Source organism: Salvelinus namaycush, unplaced genomic scaffold (assembly GCF_016432855.1).
Source record: "Salvelinus namaycush isolate Seneca unplaced genomic scaffold, SaNama_1.0 Scaffold2760, whole genome shotgun sequence".
Taxonomy (NCBI): Eukaryota; Metazoa; Chordata; class Actinopteri; order Salmoniformes; family Salmonidae; genus Salvelinus; species Salvelinus namaycush.
In genome coordinates this window covers 6,574-26,607 of record NW_024059631.1, presented here as the reverse complement: position 1 = coordinate 26,607, position 20,034 = coordinate 6,574, and the positions used below count along the sequence as shown (strand labels likewise).

Sequence of the window (20,034 nt, the reverse complement as noted above, 5' to 3'; positions counted from 1 at the left end):
TACCCTTGTTAAGATCAGTGACATCATGGAACTCTGGCCTTGTTAAGATCAGTGACATCATGGAACTCTGGCCTTGTTAAGATCAGTGACATCATGGAACTCTGGCCCTTGTTAAGATCAGTGACATCATGGAACTCTGGCCTTGTTAAGATCAGTGACATCATGGAACTCTACCCTTGTTAAGATCAGTGGCATCATGGAACTCTACCCTTGTTAAGATCAGTGACATCATGGAACTCTGGCCCTTGTTAAGATCAGTGACATCATGGAACTCTGGCCTTGTTAAGATCAGTGACATCATGGAACTCTGGCCTTGTTAAGATCAGTGACATCATGGAACTCTGGCCTTGTTAAGATCAGTGACATCATGGAACTCTACCCAGTAGCCAGTCTCTGGATGTGAAACCCATTGATAACATCTGATTTGAATTCAAAAGGGCAGTCTGACTGTGTTCCCCTTTCCTATTGAATACAGGGTGGTAATAATTTTGACCCCTACCTTTTTGAGAAAAAAATTGATTACTTGTTTAAACAAAATCTATTTTTCTGAGCGATTTTTAAATTAGTTTAAAATATCTATTTTTGTTGCATACAATATATCTCAATATTTTAATTATTTAATATGTACAGTCACTTTTGCACATCTTTATCAAAGGTGTCAATGATTTAGGACCCCACTGTAAATACCATAGGAATGTATAGTGCTCCGGTGTACAGCCTATGGTCTAAGCCCTACAGACATCGGTCCTTAGACCAGACACTAAGCCCAACTCAAGTCTAAACCCCAAAGGTTAAAAAAGATCTGGGCTCCTGAAACATAACACAGTAATTATAGTATAAAGACGTCTGACTCCATAGAGTACACACAGGTTGTAGTTCTGCTTCCTCCTCTAATCTGCTTCCTCGTCTAATCTGCTTCCTCCTCTAATCTGCTTCCTCGTCTAATCTGCTTCCTCCTCTAATCTGCTTCCTCCTCTAATCTGCTTCCTCTAATCTGCTTCCTCGTCTAATCTGCTTCCTCCTCTAATCTGAATTTCATCAAAACAAACTATCATCTTTAGCATTCAGATCATCGTTCTTCTATTGCCTACCGATGGATTTAACAAGGTCTTACTGCTTAAGATATATATATATTTTGTTTTTGGGAATCTCAGAGCAGCGAACAGCACATCTACCGTTGAACAACAACCCAAATCACCACGTAAGGATGTACTGGTTGTGTGAAAGGTCAGAATGCTAAAGTATTCCCAGAGAAAAGCAAGTTTAAAAGGAAATGCCATGTATGTTGATCTATTTACCTTAGATGTCAACTGTAGTCAATACTATTTACCTTAGATGTCAACTGTAGTCAATACTAGCATAATAAAAACATATTCAATACAAACTTCTGGTCTGCTTCTGGATGATGGGAGGAGGAGTCTTTGTTCACTTCGCTTCCTTTTTGACGTATCCTAGTTTTTCTTTTTAGGTCTCTTTTCTGTTTCTCTCCCTTTTCTGTTGAAATGGAGTCTCTCTACCCACCATGTTTTCTTCTTTTCATTTAGCATGAGTTTGTTGTGGCCGTCTTCATTTAATTTGACCTGAAGTTCACAAGTTCTTCTTTAGTTTCATTTCTCAGTTCTGTCGTTTTCATTTGAAGTTTAGTTCATGAGTTGTTTAATTTTCATTTTTACCATGAGTTCATTTTACCCCCCGCCGTTCACCTTGCCCCCCCCCCCCCCCGGTTCAGATCCCGTCAGGCGGAGACGGAGAGGGACCAGGCTGGGGAGGATAATAAACTGTTTAAACAGGAGTTTGGAGACAAGATAGACTCTCTACAGCTGGAGGTGGAACGACTACGGAAACACAGGTAATTATCAGGATCAATACATTTGATTTGGATTTATATACACTGAACATTACAACAACAAAAAGCTACAATTTTACTGAGTTACAGTTCCTATAAGGAAATCAGTCCATTTGAAATAAATTCATTCGGTCCTAATCTATGGATTTCACATGACTGGGAATACAGATATGACTCTGTTGGTCACAGACACCTTAAAAAAGAAACAGGTAGGGGCGTGGATCAGAAAACCAGTCAGTATCTGGTGTGACCACCATTTGCCTCATGACACGGGGCTGTGGATTATCATGCTGAAACATGAGGTGATGGCGGCGGATGAGAGGCTATTTTGTAAATGACATCGCCGAAGTCGATGATCGGTAGGATAGTCAGTTTTACGAGGTTATGTTTGGCAGCGTGAGTGAAGGAGGCTTAGTTGCGAAATAATAGGAAGCCGATCCTAGATTTAATTTTGGATTGGAGATGCTTAATGTGAGTCTGGATGGAGAGTTTACAGTCTAACCAGACATCTAGGTATTTATAGTTGTCCACATATTCTAAGTCAGAACCGTCCAGAGTAGTGATGTTGGACGGGCGGGCGGGTGTGGGCAGCGATCGGTTGAAGAGCATGCATTTAGTTTTACTTGCATTTAAGAGCAGTTGGAGGCCACGGAAGGAGAGTTGTATGGCATTGAAGCTCGTTTGGCGGTTTGTTAACACCGTGTCCAAAGAAGGGCCAGATGTATACAGAATGGTGTTGTCTGCGTAGAGGTGGATCAGAGACTCAACAGCAGCAAGAGCGACATCATTGATATATACAGAGAAAAGAGTTGGCCTGAGAATTGAACCCTGTGGCACCCCCATAGAGACTGCCAGAGGTCCGGACAACAGGCCCTCTGATTTGACACACTGAACTCTATCTGAGAAGTAGTTGGTGAACCAGGCGAGGCAGTCATTAAAAAAACCAAGGCTGTTGAGTCTGCCGATAAGAATACGGTGATTGACAGAGTCGAAAGCCTTGGCCAGGTCGATGAAGATGGCTGCACAGTACTGTCTCTTATCGATGGCGGTTATAATATCGTTTAGTACCTTGAGCGAGGCTGAGGTGCACCCGTGACCAGCTCGGAAACCGGATTGCACAGCGGAGAAGGTACGGTGGGATTCGAAATGGTCGGTGATCTGTTTATTAACTTGGCTTTCGAAGACTTTAGAAAGGCAGGACAGGATGGATATCAGTCTGTAACAGTTTGGGTCTAGAGTGTCTCCCCCTTTGAAGAGGGGGATGACCGCGGCAGCTTTCCAATCTTTAGGGATCTCGGCCGATATGAAAGAGAGGTTGAACAGACTGGTAATAGGGGTTGCAACAATGGCGGCGGATCATTTTAGAAAGAGAGGGTCCAGATTGTCTAGCCCAGCTGATTTATACGATCCAGGTTTTGCAGCTCTTTCAGAACATCTGCTATCTGGATTTGGGTGAAGTAGAAGCTGAGGATCAGTGGTGACAGTGTTTGCTAGTCTCAGTGCAGTGGGCAGCTGCTTTTATTCTCCATGGACTTTACAGTGTCCCGGAACTTTTTGGAGTTAGAGCTACAGGATGCAAATTTCTGTTTGAAAAGATAGCCTTTGCTTTCCTTAACTGACTGTGTTTATTGGTTTCTGACTTCCCTGAAAAGTTGCATATCGCGGGGACTATTCGATGCTAGTGCAGTCCGCCACAGGATGTTTTTGTGCTGGTCGAGGGCAGACAGGTCTGGAGTGAACCAAGGACTATATCTATTCTTAGTTCTACATTTTTTGAAAGGGGCATGCTTATTTAAGATGGTGAGAAAGGCACTTTTAAAGAACGACCAGGCATCCTCTACTGACGGGATGAGGTCAATAATCCTTCCAGGATACCCGGGCCAGGTCGATTAGAAAGGCCTGCTCGCAGAGGCAGTCTGCGGTTGTAAGGCCAGTTGAACGTACTGCCGAATTTTCTAAAATGACGTTGAAGGTGGCTTATGGTAGAGAAATGAACATTTAATTATCTGGTTACAGCTCTGTTGAACATTCCTGCAGTCAGCATGCCAATTGCACGCTCCCTCAACTTGAGACATCTGTGGCATTGTGTTGTTGTGACACAACTGCACATTTTAGAGTGGCCTTTTATTGTCCCCAGCACAAGGTGCAGCTGTGTAATGATCATGCTGTTTAGTCAGCTTCTTTATATGTCACACCTGTCAGGTGGATGGATTATCTTGGTGAGGATGATGCTCACAAATTCGTGCTTAAAATTTGAGAGAAATAAAAATGTGCGTTTTGAACATTTCTGTGATCTTTTTATTTCATGAACAAGGGACCAACACTGCTGCTCGTACCGCTCTATAGACTCAGATTTATTCAGTCAATTAATAAAAACATATTCATTATTTGTTCAGATTTTCAAGGTTTTGTACTTGATATAAAAACATATTAGATGGAGTCTGGAGCAGGAGCTGAGGAAGGAGAGAGAGCAGGGAGGTGGTGGCCCGTACATACACCCTGGGGAGAAGAGGACCTCAACACCCCAGGGAGACCCCAGACAGGTGGACGACATGAGGAAGGAGAGCGAGCAGGGAGGTGGGTACATACACCCTGGGGAGAAGAGGACCTCAACACCCCAGGGAGACCCCAGACAGGTGGACGACATCAGGAAGGTAGACCCAACATGAAAACCACCCTGAAGTCTCTGTCTATTCAAGGACTGACACGGCCATGTTGTTCTGTCATAGGAACTGGAGGCCGTCAAAAAGGAGAAGGAGCAACTGTGCCAAATCTTGGAGGACAAGAGCAGTCTGGGCTCAAACATGTAAGCACGGTTTAGTCCTGAAAACATGAAGTCTCATTGGTTTAGTCCTGAAAACATGAAGTCTCTTTGGTTTAGTCCTGAAAACATGAAGTCTCTTTGGTTTAGTCCTGAAAACATGAAGTCTCTTTGGTTTAGTCCTGAAAACATGAAGTCTCTTTGGTTTAGTCCTGAAAACATGAAGTCTCTTTGGTTTAGTCCTGAAAACATGTCTCTTTGGTTTAGTCCTGAAAACATGTCTCTTTGGTTTAGTCCTGAAAACATGAAGTCTCTTTGGTTTAGTCCTGAAAACATGAAGTCTCTTTGGTTTAGTCCTGAAAACATGAAGTCTCTTTGGTTTAGTCCTGAAAACATGTAGTGTCGTTCTACTGCATCGCCTTACGAACCAATAGCTTGACATCGCTCTCTCTCTCTAGGTCATTCTCACAAAACCAGGATGAACAGGTAAGATTCCTGAAGTCTCTCCAAACTACGGTATGTCTAGATGTACAAGGGTGTTTCTACCATTTTGACTACAGTTGAAGTCGGAAGTTTACATACACTTAGGTTGGAGTCATTAAAACTCATTTTTCAACCACTCCACAAATGTCTTGTTAACAAACGATAGTTTTGGCAAGTCGGTTAGGACATCTACTTTGTGCATGACACAAGTCATTTTTCCAACAATTGTTTACAGACAGATTATTTCACTTATACTTTACTGTATCACAATTCCAGTGGGTCAGAAGTTTACATACACTAAGTTGACTGTGCCTTTAAACAATTCCAGAAAATGATGTCATGGCTTTAGAAGCTTCTGATTGACTCACATGAAGTCAATTAGCCTATCGGAGGTGTACCTGTGGATGTATTTCAAGGCCTACCTTCAAACTATAGTTTTGGCAAGTCTGTTGTGTCATGCACAAAGTAGATGTCCTAAGTCATTTTTCCAAACAATTGTTTACTGTATCACAATTCCAGTGGGTCAGAAGTTGACATACACTAAGTTGACTGTGCCTTTAAACAGCTTGGAAAATTCCAGAAAATTATGTCATGGCTTTAGAAGCTTCTGATAGGCTAATTGACATCATTTGAGTCAATTGGAGGTGTACCTGTGGATGTATTTCAAGGCCCATCTTCAAACTCAGTGCCTCTTTGCTTGACATCATGGGAAAATCAAAAGAAATCAAAAATTGTAGACCTCCACAAGTCTGGTTCATCCTTGGGAGCAATTTCCAAATGCCTGAAGGTACCACGTTCATCTGTACAAACAATAGTACGCAAGTATAACCACCATGGGACCACGCAGCTGTCATACCGCTCAGGAAGGAGACGCGTTCTGTCTCCTAGAGATGAACATACTTTGGTGTGAAAAGTGCAAATCAATCCCAGAACAACAGCAAAGGACCTTGTGAAGATGCTGGAGGAAACCGGTACAAAAGTATCTATATCCACAGTAAAACGAGTCCTATATCGACATAACCTGAAAGGCCACTCAGCAAGGAAGAAGCCACTGCTCCAAAACCGCCATAAAAAGCCAGACTACGGTTTGCAACTGCACATGGGGACAAAGATTGTACTTTTTGGATAAATGTCCTCTGGTCTGATGAAACAAAAATACAACTGTTTGGTCATAATGACCATCGTTATGTTTGGAGGAAAAAGGGGGAGGCTTGCAGGCCGAAGAACACCATCCCAACTGTGAAGCACAGGGGTGGCAGCATCATGTTGTGGGGGTGCTTTGCTGCAGGAGGGACTGGTGCACTTCACAAAATAGATGGCATCATGAGGAGGAATATTATGTGGATATATTGAAGCAACATCTCAAGACATCAGTCAGGAAGTTAAATCTTGGTCGCAAATGGGTCTTCCAAATGGACAATGACCCCAAGCATACTTCCAAAGTTGTGGCAAAATGGCTTAAGTACAACAAAGTCAAGGTATTGGAGTGGCCATCACAAAGCCCTGACCTCAACCCTATAGAAAATTTGTGGGCAGAACTGAAAAAGTGTGTGTGAGCAAAGAGGCCTACAAACCTGACTCAGTTACACCAGCTCTGTCAGTAGGAATGGGCCAAAATTAACAATTTAAAGGCACTGCTACCAAATACTAATTGAGTGTATGTAAACTTCTGACCCACTGGGAATGTGATGAAAGAAATAAAAGCTGAAATAAATCATTATCTCTGCTATTTTACTGACAAAATATTTTTTTTGCAAGTTTATAAACAGTAAAAACTATCACATTTCCATAAGTATTCAGACCCTTTACTCAGTACTTTGTTGAAGCACCTTTGGCAGCGATTACAGCCTCGAGTCTTCTTGGGTATGACGCTACAAGCTTGGCACACCTGTATTTGGGAAGTTTCTCCCATTCTTCTCTGCAGTTCTTCTCAAGCTCTGTCAGGTTGGATGGGGAGCTATTTTCAGGTTTCTCCAGAGATGTTCGATCGGGTTCAAGTCCGGGCTCTGGCTGGGCCACTCAAGGACATTCAGAGACTTGTCCCGAAGCCACTCCTGCGTTGTCTTGGCTGTGTGATTAGGGTTGTTGTCCTGTTGGACGGTGAACCTTCACCCCAGTCTGAGGTCCTGAGCACGCTGGAGCTGGTTTTCATCAAAGATCTCTCTGTACTTTGCTCCGTTCATCTTTCCCACAGCATGATGCTGCCACCAACATGCTTCACCTTAGGGATGGTGCCAGGTTTCCTCCAGATGTGACGCTTGACATTCAGGACAAAGAGTTCAATCTTGGTTTCATCAGACCAGAGAATCTTGTTTCTCATGGTCTGAGTCTTTAAGGCAAACTCCAAGGAGGCTGTCATGTGCCTTTTACTGAGGAGTGGCTTCCGTCTGGCCCCTCTACCACAAAGGCCTGATTGGTGAAGTGCTGCGGAGATGGTTGTCCTTCTGGAAGGTTCTCCCATCTCCACAGAGGACCTCTGGAGCTCTGTCAGAGTGACCATCTGGTTCTTGGTCACCTCCCTGATCAAGGCCCTTCTCCCCCGATTGCTCAGTTTGGCCGGGCGTCCAGCTCTAGGAAGAGTCTTGGTGGTTCCTGAACTTCTTCCATTTAAGAATGATGGAGGCCACTGTGTTCTTGGGGACCTTAAATTCTGCAGACATTTTTTTTCTTCCCCTTTCCCAGATCTGTGCCTCGACACAATCCTGTCTCAGAGCTCTACAGACAATTCCTTCAACCTCATGACTTGGTTTTTGCTCTGACATGCACTGTCAACTGTGGGACCTTATATAGACAGGTGTGTGCCTTTCCAAATTATGTACAATCAATTGAATTTACCACAGGTGGACTCCAATCAAGTTGTAGAAACATCTCAAGGATGATCAATGGACACAGGATGCAACTGAGCTCAAATTCGAGTCTCATAGCAAAGGGTCTGAATACTTATGTAAATAAGGTAACTGTATTTTTAAATGTGCAAAAAGCCTGTTTTCTCTTTGTCATCATGGGGTGGTGTGTGTAGATTGTCGTGGTTTTTATTTAATTCATTGTAGAATAAGGCTGTAACCTAACTAATGTAGAAAAGGGGAAGGGGTGTGAATACTTTCCCACTGTAATGTTAAATATACCTAATGCAGACGTTCTCGTTTCCAGGACCAGTCTTGTCTTGAGATCCACCAGGCATCCATCTGCTCTCTATGTGAACAGGACGAGTCCATGACTAAGACCAAGGTACTCCACCACCACTTCTTCTTCTTCAGACATAATGTCTTCCTCAAACTGATACACTGACCTTGTTTGTACATCCTCATGATCTTCCCCACGGAGCGCCACTACAAGAGTCCATGTGGAAGTGGTGCATCTCTGCAGTTCTCTCCAGTCTCTGGCTCAACTGGGAACTGAACATCAAGTTCTGCATTAACTGTTTATCTTCTCTCCATGGAGACGCTGTAGTGACTGTTTCTCTATAGAGACGGTGTAGTGACTGTTTCTCTATGGAGACGCTGTAGTGACTGTTTCTCTGGAGACGGTTTATTGACTGTTTCTCTATGGAGACGGTTTATTGACTGTTTCTCTATGGAGACGGTGTAGTGACTGTTTCTCTATGGAGACGGTGTAGTGAATGTTTCTCTATGGAGACGGTGTAGTGACTGTTTCTCTATGGAGACGGTGTAGTGACTGTTTCTCTATGGAGACGCTGTAGTGACTGTTTCTCTATGGAGACGCTGTAGTGACTGTTTCTCTATGGAGACGGTGTAGTGACTGTTTCTCTATGGAGACGGTGTAGTGACTGTTTCTCTATGGAGACGGTGTAGTGACTGTTTCTCTATGGAGACGGTGTAGGGACTGTTTCTCTATGGAGACGGTGTAGGGACTGTTTCTCTATGGAGACGGTGTATTGACTTTCTCTATGGAGACGGTGTAGTGACTGTTTCTCTATGGAGACGGTGTAGTGACTGTTTCTCTATGGAGACGCTGTAGTGACTGTTTCTCTATGGAGACGCTGTAGTGACTGTTTCTCTATGGAGACGGTGTAGTGACTGTTTCTCTATGGAGACGGTGTAGTGACTGTTCTCTATGGAGACGGTGTAGTGACTGTTTCTCTATGGAGACGGTGTAGTGACTGTTTCTCTATGGAGACGGTGTAGTGACTGTTTCTCTATGGAGACGGTGTAGTGACTGTTTCTCTATGGAGACGGTGTATTAAATGTTTCTCTATGGAGACGGTGTAGTGACTGTTTCTCTATGGAGACGGTGTAGTGACTGTTTCTCTATGGAGACGGTGTAGGGACTGTTTCTCTATGGAGACGGTGTAGGGACTGTTTCTCTATGGAGACGGTGTAGTGACTGTTTCTCTATGGAGACGGTGTAGTGACTGTTTCTCTATGGAGACGGTGTAGGGACTGTTTCTCTACGGAGACGGTGTAGGGACTGTTTCTCTACGGAGACGGTGTAGTGACTGTTTCTCTATGGAGACGGTGTAGTGACTGTTTCTCTATGGAGACGGTGTAGTGACTGTTTCTCTACGGAGACGGTGTAGTGACTGTTTCTCTATGGAGACGGTGTAGTGACTGTTTCTCTATGGAGACGGTGTAGTGACTGTTTCTCTATGGAGACGGTGTAGTGACTGTTTCTCTATGGAGACGGTGTAGTGACTGTTTCTCTATGGAGACGGTGTAGTGACTGTTTCTCTATGGAGACGGTGTAGGGACTGTTTCTCTATGGAGACGGTGTAGGGACTGTTTCTCTACGGAGACGGTGTAGGGACTGTTTCTCTATGGAGACGGTGTAGTGACTGTTTCTCTATGGAGACGGTGTAGTGACTGTTTCTCTATGGAGACGGTGTAGTGACTGTTTCTCTATGGAGACGGTGTAGTGACTGTTTCTCTATGGAGACGGTGTAGTGACTGTTTCTCTATGGAGACGGTGTAGGGACTGTTTCTCTACGGAGACGGTGTAGGGACTGTTTCTCTATGGAGACGGTGTAGTGACTGTTTCTCTATGGAGACGGTGTAGTGACTGTTTCTCTATGGAGACGGTGTAGTGACTGTTTCTCTATGGAGACGGTGTAGTGACTGTTTCTCTATGGAGACGGTGTATTAAATGTTTCTCTATGGAGACGGTGTATTAAATGTTTCTCTATGGAGACGGTGTATTAAATGTTTCTCTATGGAGACGGTGTAGGGACTGTTTCTCTATGGAGACGGTGTAGTGACTGTTTCTCTACGGAGACGGTGTAGGGACTGTTTCTCTATGGAGACGGTGTATTAAATGTTTCTCTATGGAGACGGTGTATTAAATGTTTCTCTATGGAGACGGTGTAGTGACTGTTTCTCTACGGAGACGGTGTAGTGACTGTTTCTCTATGGAGACGGTGTAGTGACTGTTTCTCTATGGAGACGGTGTAGTGACTGTTTCTCTATGGAGACGGTGTAGTGACTGTTTCTCTATGGAGACGGTGTATTAAATGTTTCTCTATGGAGACGGTGTATTAAATGTTTCTCTATGGAGACGGTGTATTAAATGTTTCTCTATGGAGACGGTGTAGGGACTGTTTCTCTATGGAGACGGTGTAGTGACTGTTTCTCTACGGAGACGGTGTAGGGACTGTTTCTCTATGGAGACGGTGTATTAAATGTTTCTCTATGGAGACGGTGCAGTGACTGTTTCTCTACGGAGACGGTGTAGGGACTGTTTCTCTATGGAGACGGTGTAGGGACTGTTTCTCTATGGAGACGGTGTAGGGACTGTTTCTCTATGGAGACGGTGTAGGGACTGTTTCTCTACGGAGACGGTGTAGGGACTGTTTCTCTATGGAGACGGTGTATTAAATGTTTCTCTATGGAGACGGTGTAGGGACTGTTTCTCTATGGAGACGGTGTAGGGACTGTTTCTCTATGGAGACGGTGTAGGGACTGTTTCTCTATGGAGACGGTGTAGGGACTGTTTCTCTATGGAGACGGTGTATTAAATGTTTCTCTATGGAGACGGTGTATTAAATGTTTCTCTATGGAGACGGTGTATTAAATGTTTCTCTATGGAGACGGTGCAGTGACTGTTTCTCTATGGAGACGGTGTAGTGACTGTTTCTCTATGGAGACGGTGTAGGGACTGTTTCTCTATGGAGACGGTGTAGGGACTGTTTCTCTATGGAGACGGTGCATTAACTGTTTCTCTTCTCTCGATAGAGACGGTGTGCTAACTGTCGAGGGGTGTTCTGTGACCTCTGTCTGACCAATGAGCTTCCTCTTCCCTCTTCCATCAACCCTGAACACGTCTGTGACACCTGCTACTCTCAGCTACTGCAGCAGTATGCCTCCAGCCCATCCTGAGACTCACACTTCCTCATCTCTCTGGAATGCAGTGACTAACTTCCTGTCTGACAACTTAACGCTGCGATATGAAACTTTTTGGGCGGTTTGACCGATTTCACATAGAAATGCGAGTTATAGATCTGTCATTCTCATTGAAAGCCAGTCTAAGAAGCGGTAGATGTTCTATGCGGACTATTTCTATGCTTCCCATTTTTGTTTTTGCATCTTTCACTTTCATTTTTTTTTTTTACACCAGCTTGAAAATACAATATATTTGGTTATGGAAAAGATATTTCACTGGTTTGGATTGAACAGTGATTCCTCTACACTGTATATGATTGTTTTGTCACAAACTGAAATTAGACTTTTAGCAATAAGGAAATGGCGGAGCGATTTCTGCACAGTGCAGCTTTAACTTCATGGAAAACGGACTTTAAGCTTCTCATCTCTAATGGTTTCAGACGTCTGACGAACTTCAATGACTCCATGAAAAGGTATATATTTTCATAGCCTGGTCCCAGATCTGTTTGTGCTATTCAAACCATGTTTGGCATATGGCTAAGAGTGGAATGATTTGCACAAACCGTTCAGGTCCCAGGTTGTGTTCTCTAGGTTAGGTGAAAAGTATTTTACATCATGTGTAGGTATCTGAACTGAACACAGTATTTATTCAGTTACTTGTGGCTTTTTACTCAAAACATTTATTGTGACACATTCAAAGTAGGATTGATATTTTATCAGATATGACATTTTGGTGAAACATTGAATTGTTTTTGTTCATGGTTGATCTAAACCTGGTGCAAAGCTTTGGTTTGACAACAGTGGGACAAAATGCAACATTGCCTAACTTTTTAATTAAGAAATTAAAATAATTAAAATTTAAAAAAGGGATTCTATTGATTATCTGCCAGCTCTGTAATTATCTGGGTGATGTTAGAGACAGAATTTATCTGATTCTCAAGATGTAAATGTTTCTTTACTCAACAATAAACTGAAGTTTTTCCAAGCCTGGTTTTTATTTATATTGTAATGATCTATGATATCTCCTCTCTGACATCACCATCCACTGAGATTAGGAACCGTTAGTCAACTCAGACTGAATCACAACATGTTCCTGACAGTAAGTGGCTCTGGATCAGAGAGTCTGCTAAATGACTCACTACTGCAGTGGCTCTGGATCAGAGTCTGCTAAATGACTCACTACTGTAGTGGCTCTGGATCAGAGAGTCTGCTAAATGACTCACTACTGTAGTGGCTCTGGATCAGAGAGTCTGCTAAATGACTCACTACTGTAGTGGCTCTGGATCAGAGAGTCTGCTAAATGACTCACTACTGTAGTGACTCTGGATCAGAGAGTCTGCTAAATGACTCACTACTGTAGTGACTCTGCTAAATGACTCACTACTGTAGTGACTCTGGATCAGAGTCTGCTAAATGACTCCCTACTGTAGTGGCTCTGGATCAGAGTCTGCTAAATGACTCACTACTGTAGTGACTCTGGATCAGAGAGTCTGCTAAATGACATATGAATGCTCTTCCATAACCTCACGCCTCATTGGCCGGAAAGACACAGTCACGTCTTTATTGTGCCGTTCAGCCAGAGTGCTTATACAAAGAGCAGACGTTAAATCCAGACCTAGTCATTCTGATGTAGTGGAAGAATGAGAGGTGATACTGGCTGGGAGCAGTGTGATGACTCACTATTTACTACCTTGTTTGGATGGCTGGCCATCACGGGTCAAACACACCTTATCTGAGCCAATCTCTCGGAAGGGATGTTCCCAAGGAAGTCCTGGGGTCACTGGTGCTGGGAGGCGTGCGAATACCGCTGAAACTTGAATCGACTAAATTAATGTTACTGTGTGAATGAAATTGTCACACGTGGATTGGATCAAGAGTCCGTGAAAGGGCTACGGGTGCATTGTTACAGGGAAACAGTGTATCGTTACAGGGAAACTGAGTGTATTGTCACAGGGAAACTGGGTGTATTGTTACAGGGAAACTGAGTGTATCGTTACAGGGAAACTGGGTGTATCGTTACAGGGAAACTGAGTGTATCGTTACAGGGAAACAGTGTATTGTCACAGGGAAACTGAGTGTATTGTCACAGGGAAACTGAGTGTATCGTCACAGGGAAACTGAGTGTATCGTTACAGGGAAACTGAGTGTATCGTTACAGGGAAACTGTGTATTGTCACAGGGAAACTGGGTGTATTGTTACAGGGAAACTGATTGTGTCCGTCTGATGGCAGATTGTTCAAAGAGCAACACAAATGCACGGCGATCATTTAAATAGTTCATTAGAATCTGGGTGGTTTCCTGTCTTTTTTGTTTTTACTTGCAAAGAGCAAAGCAATGTTCATTCAGGTTGTGGGGTGAGTTTCTGCTTGAATGTGGTTAAAAGGACAGTGAATTCATACTTTTGAGAACTTTCTACCAAGGCTCCTGTGTATCACACAATCGTTTTTTTCCCACAAGAGATGATTCTGAAGACGTGTGTGTGACCACGTTAAGTCAGCCTATTGGTGGTAGACTGTCATGTCCACTAACTGCTTGAATTCATTATTTTGTGACTAATTGAGTAAATGCATTTTACAGTGTCCTTTTTGGACTATACGTTTTATAATTCAGTAGTTATTATTACACACTACACATCCTTTTAGGACTATATGTTGTATAATTCAGTAGGTCTATTGCTAGTTATATACACACACTACACATCCTTGGGTTCCAACCTGGACGTCTCTGATCTGCTTGCCTCTAATGCTAGAACACGGATTGGCTGTATCTCTTAATAACTGCATAACGGTGCAAGTTAAGCTGTTATAGTCAGAGGTGATGGAGGCTCTACCGTGACGCGATTCCTCCAGAGACGTACAGGGACTGTTGCATTTATTCACATAATAAATGGGAGTCAGTTTGGATTAACATAGTTTATTATTATATTCTACACCTTTACAAATGGTGCCACATCCAGTCGATGGGGATTTCCACCTCTGATACACAGGTCATCTCCGCTAAGAACCCCTGCAGACAGAATCACAACAGACTCAGAGCCTAAAATCAGTAAGCCAATATTATCAAACTCAGAGCCTAAAATCAGTAAGCCAATATTATCAAACTCAGAGCCTAAAATCAGTAAGCCAATATTATCAAACTCAGAGCCTAAAATCAGTAAGCCAATATTATCAAATCAAAGTTTGTCACGTGCGCCAAACACAACAGGTGTAGACCTTACAGTGAAATGCTTACTTACAGGCTCTAACCAATAGTGCAAAAAGGTATTAGGTGAACAATAGGTAAGTAAAGAAATAAAACAGTAAAAAGACAGGCTATATACAGTAGAGAGGCTATATACAGTAGAGAGGCTATATACACTAGAGGGGCTATATACAGTAGAGAGGCTATATACAGTAGAGGCTATATACAGTAGAGAGGCTATATACAGTAGAGAGGCTATATACAGTAGAGAGGCTATATACAGTAGAGAGGCTATATACAGTAGAGAGGCTATATACACTAGAGAGGCTATATACAGTAGAGAGGCTATATACAGTAGAGAGGCTATATACACTAGAGAGGCTATATACACTAGAGGCTATATACACTAGTGAGGCTATATACAGTAGAGAGGCTATATACAGTAGAGAGGCTATATACAGTAGAGAGGCTATATACACTAGAGAGGCTATATACAGTAGAGAGGCTATATACAGTAGAGAGGCTATATACAGTAGAGAGGCTATATACAGTAGAGAGGCTATATACACTAGAGAGGCTATATACAGTAGAGAGGCTATATACACTAGAGAGGCTATATACACTAGAGGGGCTATATACACTAGAGGGGCTATATACAGTAGTGAGGCTATATACAGTAGAGAGGCTATATACAGTAGAGAGGCTATATACAGTAGAGAGGCTATATACAGTAGAGAGGCTATATACACTAGAGAGGCTATATACACTAGAGAGGCTATATACACTAGAGAGGCTATATACACTAGAGAGGCTATATACAGTAGAGAGGCTATATACAGTAGAGAGGCTACATACAGTAGAGAGGCTATATACAGTAGAGAGGCTATATACAGTAGAGGCTATATACACTAGAGAGGCTATATACAGTAGTGAGGCTATATACACTAGAGAGGCTATATACAGTAGTGAGGCTATATACAGTAGTGAGGCTATATACAGTAGAGAGGCTATATACACTAGAGGCTATATACACTAGAGAGGCTATATACAGTAGAGAGGCTATATACAGTAGAGGCTATATACAGTAGAGAGGCTATATACAGTAGAGAGGCTATATACACTAGAGGCTATATACAGTAGAGAGGCTATATACAGTAGAGAGGCTATATACAGTAGAGAGGCTATATACACTAGAGAGGCTATATACACTAGAGAGGCTATATACACTAGAGAGGCTATATACACTAGAGAGGCTATATACAGTAGAGAGGCTATATACACTAGAGAGGCTATATACACTAGAGAGGCTATATACACTAGAGAGGCTATATACACTAGAGAGGCTATATACACTAGAGAGGCTATATACAGTAGAGAGGCTATATACACTAGAGGCTATATACAGTAGAGAGAATATATAAAGTAGCGAGGCTATATACAGTAGAGAGGCTATATACAGTAGAGAGGCTATATACAGTAGAGAGGCTATATACAGTAGAGAGGCTATATACAGTAGAGAGGCTGTATACACTAGAGAGGCTATATACACTAGAGAGGCTATATACAGTAGAGAGAATATATAAAGTAGCGAGGCTATATACAGTAGAGAGGCTATATACAGTAGAGAGGCTATATACACTAGAGAGGCTATATACAGTAGAGAGGCTATATACACTAGAGAGGCTATATACAGTAGAGAGGCTATATACAGTAGAGAGGCTATATACAGTAGAGAGGCTATATACAGTAGAGAGGCTATATACACTAGAGAGGCTATATACACTAGAGAGGCTATATACAGTAGAGAGGCTATATACACTAGAGAGGCTATATACAGTAGAGAGGCTATATACACTAGAGAGGTTATATACACTAGAGAGGCTATATACACTAGAGAGGCTATATACAGTAGAGAGGCTATATACAGTAGAGAGGCTATATACACTAGAGAGGCTATATACACTAGAGAGGCTATATACACTAGAGGCTATATACACTAGAGAGGCTATATACACTAGAGAGGCTATATACACTAGAGAGGCTATATACACTAGAGAGGCTATATACAGTAGAGAGGCTATATACACTAGAGAGGCTATATACACTAGAGAGGCTATATACACTAGAGAGGCTATATACACTAGAGAGGCTATATACACTAGAGAGGCTATATACACTAGAGAGGCTATATACACTAGAGAGGCTATATACACTAGAGAGGCTATATACAGTAGAGAGGCTATATACACTAGAGAGGCTATATACACTAGAGAGGCTATATACAGTAGAGAGAATATATAAAGTAGCGAGGCTATATACAGTAGAGAGGCTATATACAGTAGAGAGGCTATATACAGTAGAGAGGCTATATACAGTAGAGAGGCTATATACAGTAGAGAGGCTATATACAGTAGAGAGGCTATATACACTAGAGAGGCTATATACACTAGAGAGGCTATATACAGTAGAGAGAATATATAAAGTAGCGAGGCTATATACAGTAGAGAGGCTATATACAGTAGAGAGGCTATATACAGTAGAGAGGCTATATACAGTAGTGAGGCTATATACACTAGAGAGGCTATATACAGTAGAGAGGCTATATACACTAGAGAGGCTATATACACTAGAGAGGCTATATACAGTAGAGAGAATATATAAAGTAGCGAGGCTATATACAGACACCGGTTAGTCAGGCTGATTGAGGTAGTATGTAGATATGGTTAAAGTGACTATGCATACATGATGAACAATATTTGAAATGTTTAATTCAGACCAACCTGGCAACCTTCATTCCCCCTCGTCAGATGATGTTGAATTCAGGAACAGCTCAATGTATCTCTCTTCTGCACAGAAACAGAAAACCAGTTCAGGGTAGGATGACCACGTTTAGAAAATAGTATAAACAAAAACCCTGGAATGAGTAGGTGTATCTAAACTTTTGACTGATACTACACACAGACGTACGCATGTGTGCCTTGTCCCGGGTCATGGCTGAGACGGCGTCTTGGTGTGATGTGAAGTAAACATCAGCCTCTCCGCTGGCCCTCCCGTCCGGACCGAACTCCACCAGTATCCTAGACAGCGCTAGAGGACAGAAGAACTGACAGACCAATATCAAACTTCTGAATCTTGAGTGTTACAGAAAGTCATCGTTTGTTCAAACTTCTCTGACGCTAGTTAGCACGGTCTCGCTATGAGACGGTAGTGGAAAACACACAAACAATACCTGAACGATGTCATCTCCTGTGGCTTGGAAGGGCAGTCCTCTCATGTGAACAAAGTGTTGGGGCAGAGAAGATACCGGATGAGACCCTGAAACAAACCACAACCATGGAACATCCACCTAGACATCGACCCTCCGTTCATTTTCATCACAGAAATCCAATCAACGCTAAAGGACATGACACTAACATTAAGAAAACTGTCTGTCTGCAAGTCTGTCTGTCTGTCTCACCATGTCTGGGGGGGCTGTGCTGCAGGCCTGTCTGTCTCACCATGTCTGGGGGGGCTGTGCTGCAGGTCTGTCTGTCTCACCATGTCTGGGGGGGCTGTGCTGCAGGTCTGTGTCTCACCATGTCTGGGGGGCTGTGCTGCAGGCCTGTCTGTCTCACCATGTCTGGGGGGCTGTGCTGCAGGCCTGTCTGTCTCACCATGTCTGGGGGGCTGTGCTGCAGGTCTGTCTGTCTCACCATGTCTGGGGGGGCTGTGCTGCAAGTCTGTCTGTCTCACCATGTCTGGGGGGGCTGTGCTGCAGGTCTGTCTGTCTCACCATGTCTGGGGGGCTGTGCTGCAGGCCTGTCTGTCTCACCATGTCTGGGGGGCTGTGCTGCAGGCCTGTCTCACCATGTCTGGGGGGCTGTGCTGCAGGCCTGTCTCACCATGTCTGGGGGGCTGTGCTGCAGGTCTGTGTGGTTGACTCTGTCTGGAGTTCCTGCCCTCTTCAAAAGACTCCGTCTTCTTCCGACCTCCGATCTCACTCCTCCTACTGGGGAACACCTCGATGTACCTGGTGACACAGTCACACGGTCAAGACATGATCATGGGTAAAGGTCAAGGTCGGAATATACATAAAGCAGACAGTCAGCTCTGAGTCTAGTGACAGTACATAAAGCAGAGCAGACAGTCAGCTCTGAGTCTAGTGACAGTACATAAAGCAGACAGTCAGCTCTGAGTCTAGTGACAGCACATAAAGCAGACAGTCAGCTCTGAGTCTAGTGACAGCACATAAAGCAGACAGTCAGCTCTGAGTCTAGTGACAGTACATAAAGCAGAGCAGACAGTCAGCTCTGAGTCTAGTGACAGCACATAAAGCAGAGCAGACAGTCAGCTCTGAGTCTAGTGACAGCACATAAAGCAGACAGTCAGCTCTGAGTCTAGTGACAGTACATAAAGCAGACAGTCAGCTCTGAGTCTAGTGACAGCACATACAGTAGACAGTCAGCTCTGAGTCTAGTGACAGCACATAAAGCAGAGTAGACAGTCAGCTCTGAGTCTAGTGACAGCACAAAGCAGACAGTCAGCTCTGAGTCTAGTGACAGTACATAAAGCAGACAGTCAGCTCTGAGTCTAGTGACAGTACATAAAGCAGACAGTCAGCTCTGAGTCTAGTGACAGTACATAAAGTAGACAGTCAGCTCTGAGTCTAGTGACAGCACATAAAGCAGACAGTCAGCTCTGAGTCTAGTGACAGTACATACAGCAGAGCAGACAGTCAGCTCTGAGTCTAGTGACAGTACATAAAGCAGACAGTCAGCTCTGAGTCTAGTGACAGCACATAAAGCAGACAGCTCTGAGTCTAGTGACAGCACATAATGCAGACAGTCAGCTCTGAGTCTAGTGACAGCACAAAGCAGACAGTCAGCTCTGAGTCTAGTGACAGCACATAAAGCAGAGCAGACAGTCAGCTCTGAGTCTAGTGACAGTACATAAAGCAGACAGTCAGCTCTGAGTCTAGTGACAGTACATAAAGCAGACAGTCAGCTCTGAGTCTAGTGACAGTACATAAAGCAGACAGTCAGCTCTGAGTCTAGTGACAGCACATAAAGCAGAGTAGACAATCAGCTCTGAGTCTAGTGACAGCATATAAAGTAGAGCAGACAGTCAGCTCTGAGTCTAGTGACAGTACATAAAGCAGAGCAGACAGTCAGCTCTGAGTCTATTGACAGCACATAAAGCAGACAGTCAGCTCTGAGTCTTGTGACAGTACATAAAGCATAGCAGACAGTCAGCTCTGAGTCTAGTGACAGCACATAAAGCAGACAGTCAGCTCTGAGTCTAGTGACAGCACATAAAGTAGACAGTCAGCTCTGAGTCTAGTGACAGCACATAAAGCAGACAGTCAGCTCTGAGTCTAGTGACAGCACATAAAGTAGACAGTCAGCTCTGAGTCTAGTGACAGCACATAAAGCAGAGTAGACAGTCAGCTCTGA

General features: G+C 43.4%; 1 protein-coding gene and 1 long non-coding RNA gene across 2 annotated transcripts; one reads left to right on the top strand and one right to left on the bottom strand.

Moving 5' to 3' along the window:
* Positions 1 to 1,638: 1,638 nt before the first annotated feature.
* Positions 1,639 to 12,412, top strand: LOC120039505 (RUN and FYVE domain-containing protein 2-like). Its single transcript, XM_038984922.1, has 6 exons — positions 1,639 to 1,849; positions 4,281 to 4,500; positions 4,576 to 4,652; positions 5,066 to 5,093; positions 8,241 to 8,318; positions 11,276 to 12,412. The coding sequence occupies exons 2-6, from the start codon at positions 4,399 to 4,401 to the stop codon at positions 11,417 to 11,419; spliced, it is 429 nt and encodes a 142-aa protein (XP_038840850.1). The 5' UTR covers positions 1,639 to 1,849; positions 4,281 to 4,398; the 3' UTR covers positions 11,420 to 12,412.
* A 1,907-nt stretch (positions 12,413 to 14,319) lies between these two features.
* Positions 14,320 to 18,782, bottom strand: LOC120039506. Its single transcript, XR_005475437.1, has 5 exons — positions 18,484 to 18,782; positions 17,832 to 17,917; positions 17,570 to 17,705; positions 17,383 to 17,448; positions 14,320 to 14,428 (listed from the first exon to the last, which is right to left on the bottom strand). It is a non-coding gene; the product is annotated as an uncharacterized LOC120039506 (long non-coding RNA).
* Positions 18,783 to 20,034: the final 1,252 nt, after the last annotated feature.